Genomic DNA, 10779 nt, shown 5'->3' with positions numbered 1-10779 from the left:
GCATTCACTAAGCTTTATGCTTACCCCTCTCGCTGTTTACCTTTTTTACAGGTATTATGATTGTGAAGCTAGCTAGTTGGTAGGCTAGATGCGTAGGAGCGCTTGGGCTCGATGGGGTAGCTGTTGGATATTTGGACGCAGATTGGGGATTTGGTAGTCTCCGGAATTATGCTCTTGGTATCGGGTTGGGTTATTGAGTATTAACCTGTATTTTGTAAAATTGAGTCATTATTACAAATGCTTTTGTAATGTATCATTTATGTACCAAGGGTCATTATAATTGTTAAACGTATCATTATGATATTATGTTTTTGGTTAAAACAGAGTTGGAAATGTTACGTACTACGAACGATTTAATGGGACCCAACTTACAAAAAAAAAAAAAAAATTTACTTTCTTGGTAAACGGGTTCGGGTCATTACAAATCATCTTCTTCAAAATTTGTTTACATTCAATTGATTTCTTTTGAATTTCATACAAAGTTATAATTCCTGCTGGTGTTGTGAATTTCATCATACCATGTATTGTTGAAGTGATAGCTCCAAAATTTTGCATTGTTGTTCTTCTCAAAATTATATTATGTAGGGAATCCGCCCGCACTACTAAAAATTCTATTTCCGAACTTCTTGAATAAGGATATTCTCCTAAAACTACTTCTAAAATAACACTTCCCATTGACCATGTAGACTCGGTTACAAAGCTAGCTAGAGACACCATGGCATTTGTGATTTTGTCTTGTATTCGCTTTAGAATTTTTTGAAACAGTGCTCATACATTACTTCTGCTCCAGCCCCCGTATTTGTATAAATTCTGGCTACGTTACAATTCGCTATTCGTGCCTCTATTACCACTGGTGCATCAGATGGATTGATATCTAATATTGGCGGCAATGCGATTGGTTCTCTTTTCCATTTCTATAATACTTCAGCCTTTCTTCTCTGTCCTGTCCCCCATTTAGACAACATATTTGTCTATCAATCAAGTAAACAATCGGATGGCGCCAAATGATCGTACTAAATCCGGATCGCGGATAAGATATGAGTGCAAATCAAAATCACGTTAATGGTGAGCAGTTTTAGTCTTCTTGCACTCTCCGAATAACAATGATTACCGGATCCAAAGACAAGCTGCGAATCCAGTCAAGGTCAAACTTAGTCAATCACTTTAGAGAGAGAAAGTTCCTCTGTAGAGAGAGAAAGTTCTACTCTGACAAAATGATGTTCTCTGCCTATTAATGAAGTCCAGGTGGCCTATTAATAGGCAGAAAAGTCTCTTCTTCAAAGATGGACACGCGTCATGTTCTGATTGGTGAGTCAACCCTTATTCTTCGGAACTTGACTTTGTTCTTCACGCTATCTGCTCTTTATGTCCGCTATCCGCTGAAACTTACACATGGTTTTTTATGCTTTCGTTCACGTTTAAGGTAATCGGTTCTTCTTTAGATTGTGTTTTTCTGCTGCTTTTCTGTACGCTAACCGAATAGCGTATCATTAGGGTGTAAAGGTTGAATTCGGGGGAGCAAAGGGTAACTTTTTTACTTAATAGAAAAATACACCAAGTAAAACCCACCTAACTTTTTGACAAGATTTATCTTTTTATCCGGCTCGAGTTAGGTTTCACTGCCATAACCGTTAAACTCAAAATAATTTTACGAACTAAACGCAACAAATTATCCCTTTATCTAAAATATAAAGTACATCGAACGGCAACTCATTATGTGCATCGAACATTTGTACCACATGCTTACAAATTTGTACCATCAAGAAAGTCCAGTGAACAGTAACTCATTTTGTGCATCGAACATTTGTACCACATGCTTACAAATTTGTACCATCAAGAACAAGTGCTAGAAATTGTAACGAGGAATGTAAATACTAAATTCCGGTGGGGGGGACCCACCAACTAAACCTAACTAAATTTTATGGGATTTATCTATCTGTTCGGCTCGAGTTAGGTTTCACCGCCACAACCGTTAAACTCGAATAATTTTACGAACTAAACGCAACATAGTATATTCGAAACTGAGCTTCCATGCACTACTAGCGGAGCTTTGTTTTTGAGTAATAAACATGAAAGTGAATTACATTTACGTTTTAGGTCCATACATTATTTATGTACATACAAATATAATTAGCAACAACAACAACAACAACAACAACACGCAATCCCGCACATGCGATGTATAGGAGAGGTGAGATGTAGACAATTCTTCCCCTACCCTATTATAGAAGAGAAGTCATCTCTCTAACCACGAGTTGAGAAATATTCTCCACCCACCGGAAGAGAAAGTCTTCCCTCTCTCTGCTTCAGGGTAGAGAAGATTGCTTCCGTGAGGACCTCCGGTAAAAAAAAAATAAAGAATAAAGAAAAACGAATAGATAAATAAATTAAAATAAAGAATAGTAAAAATTAAAATTAAAATTAAAATTAAATATGTAAAAATGAAAATATAATAAGAAATAAGGAATAAAAAATAAAAAGTCGCTATGAAAATGGTAGAATGCAAATATAATTTACATAGTAACAAATATACATGAACACCTCCTCAAATAACTTATGTTGCTGAAATGACTAATAACTTTTTTTAAAGTTAAACCTGATGACTGAACTGAGAAATTAGACTATAGACGACTCACAAATTCGATGCGTAGCGAGACCTTACACTAGTTTATTACGGAGTAGTATATTTTGGAAACCGACAATTGAATAAACGGAAAACTCTAGAAAGGAGCTAAAGAACAATTACAAAGGTGGTGAAATGCATCAATTGTTCATTTTCTAATCTACTCTAGCTCCATTTCCATCCAAGAAAAAAGGCAACAAACGAACACCATCAAAAATAGTCTTTTCTCATCCGGGTGCAAGTGAAAATGATACTATTACAAAGCCTCCAAATCCAAATGAGCTACTAAAGCCAGCAACAATAGTGAGATCTTTTGAAGGCACGATCCGTCCATCTTCTGATCATTTACAGTCTTTTAGTTATCTTAAACTATTAGTGAGATCTTAATACGAGATTACTAGTGACAGTATTAAGACCACTAAATGATCTTGCTATTGTATGAAAAGTGTACACCAGAATGTTGCCTTAATAATTCAACAAAACCACAGCTTTGTTTACAACTCTAGAGTGCACTTGATTGTGCCCATACTTGAGTATCAATCCATCATACTTGCAGTTGAAATTTAGCCAATTAAGGACCAACTTGAAGTGTTTATAAAAGTTCATCATGAAAGTGAACAAACAAATGAATCATAGTGTCACAAATTTGAGTTCCCCATTCCATTAGCAGTAAGAATACACACACAACCCTCATACATTGCTTAACATCTAATCAAAGTGACCTATATAAACAAGTAATAAGAACTAAATATCAACAAACAAATCTTTTCAAATAAAGTTATAATAACGCTACACAATCATAAACACACAACCGACTTAATCTTTTACTTAAACATCCTCCTCGAACTGTTGTTCGCCGTCACTTTTGTGAGCATCAAGACACGGAGGGAGGAACGATTTGTAGACAATTTCCATGTTTGGCGTTTCTTTCAGTTCGTGACTCGCAACTTCTAGTGCCGTTGATTGAAAGAATCGGTAGAATTTTTTGCTACAAACGAAACCGAAGATGAGAGTGAGTATTGGGAGTGGGATGATGACCGGGGTGAACAAGAACTTCTTTACTCCAAAGTAACCGACCATCGTAACTTGGAATAGTAATAAGGAGGCCAAGATTCGCACGTGCATGTGTGGCCACATCTTCCCGTAGCTCTCGTATTTTGGAACGTAAACATTTAGGACCTGTAAAAAAACAATTAAAACAACGTAAGCAACAACCAGAATTTAAACATGAAAAGTTATTTTATAGTGACCGGGGCGTAACAGCCTCCTTGAGTACGAATATCAGTGGTGGCAATTCTGACCCAAGTTACTTATGAATAAGTTGAGTTCTGTTATGTTCAATCACACTAACTATTTATTACAATTTTATTTGTTTGGGAAAATCTTGATTGAATCCAACCCGATATAACACATGTACCTGGGTTAAACAAGAATCTGTCACTTTCCCCACCCATTGTGCCACCTTTAAATCAAACATGGGGCCCAGTTACAAAAATGAAAGCATCAAGCCATTGAATGACACCTTGTAATACTCACTACTCTTCGAATGAGCTGCGCTAATACACTAAATTTATTGGTTTCTGTTAATATACTTGCAAGGTGGCAAAATGGGCGGGACAGGCAAAAAAAAATAAAAAAGGCTCGGGTTGCCATAGGTTATCTTCTCAAATACATGTTAAAACAGGCAAGTTGGTGAAGTCGGGTTGGCATGTTATCCAATTTTTGAATTTTGTTATGCATCTTAATTACTAACTACTAATACAACAAATGTTCGGTATGTTGTAACCATTCGATTTGACATATTCAAGTGTTCAATTCATTTGCCCAATTTTCTGTTCAAGTGATTCGTTTTCCTATTTAACCCATTTTCCAGGAGTGATGATCCGTACACCACCAAATATGCATTATAATGTTGTACCGTACAGCCTTTTAAAGCAGTTTTAGTGGTGGATTGATAAATTTTGGTGGTGCACGGATCACTGAGTTACCCTATTGACGTATTTATTTCAAAATAGTTGAAACGACTACCTCTACAATTCATCATACGCTACAGAAAACTAAACCAGAAACAGATAATCTTACCTGATTTCTGAAAACGAGCCATCCTAAGCCGAAGTAAACTGCACCAAACGGAATAATCAAAGGAGCAATGACACAGTACGAAAGCGTAATCGTGAGAATAAGCATGTCGTTTGGAATTTTGGTTGCGTATCCAAGATCCGAAGGATACCACGCTTCTTTCACATCTCCTTCAGTCTTGCACAGATACTTCCTCTTGAGATGAAATATGATCAACGGAACAATTCTCGACAACTCGAGCCCGTAACCAACAAAGAATCTAACATTTATCAAACAATATAATAATAATTAGACATCTAAAAATATTGTGGGATAGTATGTATACCTGGTAATTGAGACTCATACTCTTAAAATTTGAATCAACTTGGTCATGCTTTTAAGTCAATTGGGTCTTAGAAAAAAAATTAGGCCAAACAATATAAACCCAAAACCTTATAAAAAGGTCCAATGAGTTTCCCTCAAACTTATTAGTCCTATACAAAATATAAAAGAACATGTCCTAAGGGCTAAGGGTATCAATTCCTAAAGCTCGAGGTCTAATGAGTCTTGTGAATGGGTCAAACGGGTCGAGCATAAAGATGATAACAAGTTTCATCTGTTAAACATTTATAAAAGCATTCATGGTTATATCATATATTATGTATATTAATTAATATTTTCTTTATATATATAATAAATAATAAATATAATAAATTAAAGAATATATGTAATATAATACATAAATAACCTGACCCGTGACCCGTTTTGACCAATTACCTAACCCAACCTGACCCATTTGGACCTGTTTAAAAAATATGACATGTTTGACCCATTACCCGTTTTGACCCATTAGCCAAACGGCCCTACCTGACCCATTTGCTAGGTATAGTATATAACTACAGAAAAATACAAATTTTTGCTTACTTGAGGGCCACGAAAGTCAAAAAGAAAGTAGCACTTCCAGGAAGGCTCGTCGCTAGCATTTCGGTAATTGAGTCCGGGTTTTTTTGAATAGCCTTAGCAGAATCAAAGAGAGTTCCACCAATCGTAACACCGATAAACACGTTAAACACCGAAAAATAAAAGTATTTCCCCGATGTAGCCCGTTCTGCGTGACTCTCAGACGGTATCCCTTCAGCTTTCGATAAGAACAAAAGGAATTTAGGCAGCAAAGCTAGAAAAACAATAAGCGCAATCTGAGGAAGATAAGCACCCAAAACTGTTCTAACCGATGTTATATCCAATACCGGCTTCAAAAACGGTAACAACTTTCTCAAATTTGGTAAAGTTGTGAAAGCAGAAATTATCGCAATTGGAATCATGTAAAAACATATTGTCATAAAAACAATAAAGTACACAACGTATTGTCGTATCTCCCTTTCGTAAAATGTTTTAGGTAAATTAGTCCATAAAATTTGTCGTGGTTCTGGTGCATCGATCACCGTCCAGGTGTCAATCATCCGAGCATGCGCACTTTGTGCCGCAGCAGCCGCAGTTACTCTACTAGTAAAAAACACAACAGCCGCACCTTGTTGTTTGTCTTTAAGAGTTTTGTTCTGTGCCACTTCAAGTTTCGGAGTCAACTCACGAATCTTTTCGTTATAATAATCAATCGAATCCACTTTTTTACCAACAAGACCAAGCAACCCGGTTTTATGAGTTAATCGTACACCTTCAGAGTTCGGGCCCTTTTTTGATTCTGCGTATATGATTTCAGCCCGTGCGAGCTTCTTTTTACACGTGTCAAATTCTTCGTAGATTTTTTTGACTTCGTTGTTTTCGGTTACCACCATTGATTTGTAAAACGTCTCGGGATATATATGTTTGAAGTACGCGTCTACTTGTTCTTTCTTAGAATAACCTTCGGTTGAAGGCGGTATGTCCCGGACCAACACCGCAAATTGTTCGGCTCGTACTTCGGGAGACATTAACGCTGCAGCTCGTAAATCGGATACATGTTTGTATGCTTTCCATAGAAAGTAATATGTGACTAACGAAACCCAATAACACGCTATCACGGATGCCCATAATCGGTTCCCTTTTTCCTACAATTAAATTATATGAACAACTGAGCTTTAAGAAACAACATGTATAATATTTACTCGAACAGAAAATGTATAGAATTTATTGTAAACTAACTTTAAGATGTGCCATTGATAGCTTGTCCAGGTCATCGAAAGCGTTTTTCCCAGTCGAATCCACGAGGCCGGGGTTATCTTCGGTGATAGAAATCGGTAATAGTATTGGTACTAACAATAAACCCGACAATAGAAGTATTCCAAATACTGAAAAAGAACGACGAAAAAAAGTTAAATAAAAATAACAACACTTGCATTTTGACATTTAAACCAATTTCACATTAGTTCATATGCTATTCCAATTTGTAAATACATTCATTTACAAATAATACCGAAGTTAATAATTAAGGGTGATGATTCGTAAATCACCAACTTTTAACTTTTAGCCATACACCACCAAACGTGCTTTACGGTGTTGTACGGTACAACATCATAATGCATATTGGGTGGTGTACGGCTAACAATCGGTGGTGTACGAATCAATTAATAACTTACTACTCATATCTTTACTACTCATATCTACTAATTAAGCATTAATTTCGAGTAAAAAAGGGGTTATGGCAAGGGTTTATACCTTTATGAACACAAAATTCCAACTCAAAATCAATTAATTATACATTTTTTTAACAACATAATTGAATTTAACTAAATGTATTTCAATTCATAAAATAAGGGTTAATTTTTTATATTAAATTTAAGAACAGGATAGGATATTATTAAGCTGGTGATAACAAAGTTAAAGAATTAAGGCTTTTGATTCAGCAGACATTCCTACCTTACTGCAAAAGGCAAAAATTGAACATAAAGTAAACAACAATCCAAAATTATAAAAATCAAAACGTGAACTTGATTAATTAATTAAGCAAGTCAATTAATTATTCCAAAAGTAGTTTAAAATCAATAATTAATTAGTTTAAAACTTAAAAATTAAACTAACCCTAACCTTTTATAGCAAGCATACTCCGTATATTATATTATTTTATTAAGTGTAATATATAATAATTTTAAATAATACATAAATAATTAAATTAAATAGAAAAAGAAGAAAGATTACCGGTGCTTAAGAAGACAAAATAAACAGCAGAATCAAGACCAGATAAGTCGATAACTTGCTGTTCAGTTGAAGAAAGAGCTTCTCGGATCCAAGCAAACGGGTTTCGGGTCTTGGATCTGGATCCTTCCCATGGATCCATACCTTTTAAAATCCGATTAGGATAATACACGACTTGGTTTCCAGGTTTAGCAGATAACCAAGCAAACAATATCATTAAAATTACAAATATAATAAATGAAGTAGTTAATGACGTTATAAACGAACTCAAATCCATCTTCTTCTTCTTCTTTTAATTTTGGGATTTTAAGCAAAATACATAAGAACACAGAGAGTTGTACGTTTGGACAAATGATATATACTCTGAGTATATGTTAGTTTACCGTTGATATAAAGGAAAGGTGTGTGTGTCGTTTAAATATAGCATACGTAAAGGTGAGGATGGAAGGGCAGATTTTTTAATTTTTATTTAGATTAGATTTTTTATTTTTAATTATGGTGACAGATGTGCAAAATAAAATCGTGGCTGTTTTTACATTGATTGTGAAGCTCAAAATATCCCATGTCACTTTTCTGAATAAAAATATATGTTGTCGGCAGTGTCTACTAGTTGACAAAAATAAGCATATACACACGCATTACACACAGATTATAGCGGATCATCATTACGATTAATATTACTCGTATATTTAACGGGGTGCGATCAGGCTTACGGGCGTAATTGAATTACAGCCAATATGAGGGAGAAACATATTAGTTTCAATTTTTTTTTTTTAAATTAAAAATTAGTTCATACTAAAAAAAGTCATTACCCTTTTTATATTACTTTATTAATTAATTAATGGGCTAAACGACAAAAATATCATTTTTATACGGAAGAAGCACTCTAAACGCATGAAAATAATAGCAGAAACAATTTTTATTAAACAAACGTTCAACATTCCCCGATCATAATAGGCCGCTCAGCGTCATGTGTACGCCCTGAAGGCAGCTTCTATGCTTAAGCCCTTAAAAAAACACGTGAGCAACACACATGCCACGTCAGCGTCAAGCTCAAGTTAATCTCGCATACTTCGCATAAATCAATCAATCATCAGTGACACGTGTATCTGAAAATCACGGAGGATCTGCGCCTATAAATAGGTCCCTGAGTCACCACATTACATCATTCAGAAACTTAGTGGCAGAGAGCACACTTTCTCTCTCAAACAGTACTTTCTCACTCACTACGCTAGACATACCAATCCACAATTTGGTCCAAGAGAGATTGATATGGCCACCCAACGGAGAACTCATCCATGATCCGGGTCTGCATGGATCTTCCCGAGGGCAAACATTAATCGACAACATATATCATCACGCTGAGCAGGTCTAGTATTGTAATGGTATATATTAGCCGCTAGTCGGAAAATAGTACCAACATATGGCGCCATCCATTCTAAAGAATCACTCAACCATGGTGAGCATGAAAGACAATAAACAGAAGATAGTTCCCATTGAAGCATATATGATACACAAATGGAAAGCCGAACAACGCAGAAAGACAGAAACTTTAGAAGAATAGAAGCATCAATTAATTGCGTTTCCTTCATTGTTTGATACTAATCCGTCTGATGGCCCCAGTAGTAATTGAAGCCAAACTTGCAAATTGTATCGTTGGAGGAATTTATAATGACACTGGAGCAGGAGCATATATCATGTATGAACATTGTTTTGTACAACTGCCAGATCGAGTGAAGGAAATGATGAAAGATACGCTTGTTCCGTTGGCAAGTTTTGTTGATGAACCGTCGTGATCAAAAGGAAGCATAACTTTAGAAGTAGTATTGGGAAAAGCACCATACAATAGAACAGCTCATATAGAATTTCTTGTAGTCAAAGCAAATTCGCAATACAATGTTATTTTGGGACGATCTGCAATGATGACTTTTGGAGGTGTAACATCGACGTTGCACAGAATAATGAAATTCCCTACACCAGCTGGAATAGCAACTTTATACGCAGAACAGAGAAGATCTATTGAATGTGCTTAAATAAGTTGAACAACTGTTAAACCAATAATACATAGTGATGGATCCATATCTCCAAATCTATTATTTCCAGAACAAAAAGTCATGATTGGGAGCACATTAACAAAAGAAATCAAGGAAAAACTCCATAATATTTTAGCAACAAATTTGGACGTATTCGCATGGCAAGTTTCTGACATGACTGGGGTACCAAGACATATAGCTGAACATAAGTTAAATGTAAACCCAAATAGTCCACCAGTTTGTCAAAAGAGAAGAGGCATGACCCCAGAACGGAGCAAATTTCTCAGGGACGAAGTCAGAAATTTAGTGGATGCAAAAATAATGCGAGAAGTTAAATACCAAACATTGGCAGCAAATCCAGTAATGGTAAAGAAACCTGATAATACTTGGAGAATGTGCGTAGACTTTACAAATATAAATAAAGCTTATCCAAAAGACAACTATCCTTTACCAGAAATAGATTGGAAGGTAGAATCTTTGGCTGGATTCTGTTATAAGTGTTTCCTGGATAATTACAAAGGATACCACCAGATTCCAATGGCAGCAAAAGATAAAGATAAAACAGCCTTTCACACAACGGATGAAATCTTTTGTTATACTAAAATGCCTTTCGGTCTGAAAAATGCTGGAGCTACTGTGACGCCCCGTACAAAATTAACATGTACGGATCATCAACAACAAGGTCATTACAAGGTCAAACACTATATGCTGTTAAAAAAAAAGTTTGCATTCATAAAAAGGGGTGACATCTTTACCAACATCAAATGTTTTACAAATGATAGTATGCCTCTACGAATAGAAAGCAATTAACATAAGTACGAGACCCAAAGTTCATTAATAATTCATTGTTTAAAAGTAACATAGTTCGTGAATGCAAGGTAAAAGTTTCATGCAGAGACATCTCTAACAAAAGCAGCGGGAGTCTACACATCAAGA

General features: G+C 35.5%; 1 protein-coding gene across 1 annotated transcript; it reads right to left on the bottom strand.

Moving 5' to 3' along the window:
• Nucleotides 1–3321: 3321 nt before the first annotated feature.
• Nucleotides 3322–8202, bottom strand: LOC139886582 (CSC1-like protein ERD4). The gene is made up of 5 exons (XM_071870433.1): nucleotides 7814–8202; nucleotides 6821–6966; nucleotides 5606–6726; nucleotides 4706–4961; nucleotides 3322–3802 (listed from the first exon to the last, which is right to left on the bottom strand). Exons 1-5 carry the CDS (start codon nucleotides 8085–8087, stop codon nucleotides 3452–3454), a joined length of 2148 nt encoding a protein of 715 aa, XP_071726534.1. The 5' UTR covers nucleotides 8088–8202; the 3' UTR covers nucleotides 3322–3451.
• Between the last annotated feature and the right edge of the window lie 2577 nt (nucleotides 8203–10779).

The sequence above is a fragment of the Rutidosis leptorrhynchoides genome, chromosome 1 (genome assembly GCF_046630445.1).
Source record: "Rutidosis leptorrhynchoides isolate AG116_Rl617_1_P2 chromosome 1, CSIRO_AGI_Rlap_v1, whole genome shotgun sequence".
NCBI lineage: Eukaryota > Viridiplantae > Streptophyta > Magnoliopsida > Asterales > Asteraceae > Rutidosis > Rutidosis leptorrhynchoides.
This window is presented reverse-complemented; position numbering and strand designations above follow the sequence as displayed.

What these genes read in the sequence shown, in the direction of transcription:
- LOC139886582 (XM_071870433.1), bottom strand. Translation starts at nt 8,087, where the DNA reads ATGGATTTGAGTTCGTTTATAACGTCATTAACTACTTCATTTATTATA. An exon ending in TTGACTTTCGTGGCCCTCAA is followed by an intron (nt 4,962 to 5,605) that starts GTAAGCAAAAAT and finishes GATAAATGTTAG; the next exon opens with ATTCTTTGTTGGTTACGGGC. An exon ending in GGCTCGTTTTCAGAAATCAG is followed by an intron (nt 3,803 to 4,705) that starts GTAAGATTATCT and finishes GTTTTTTTACAG; the next exon opens with GTCCTAAATGTTTACGTTCC.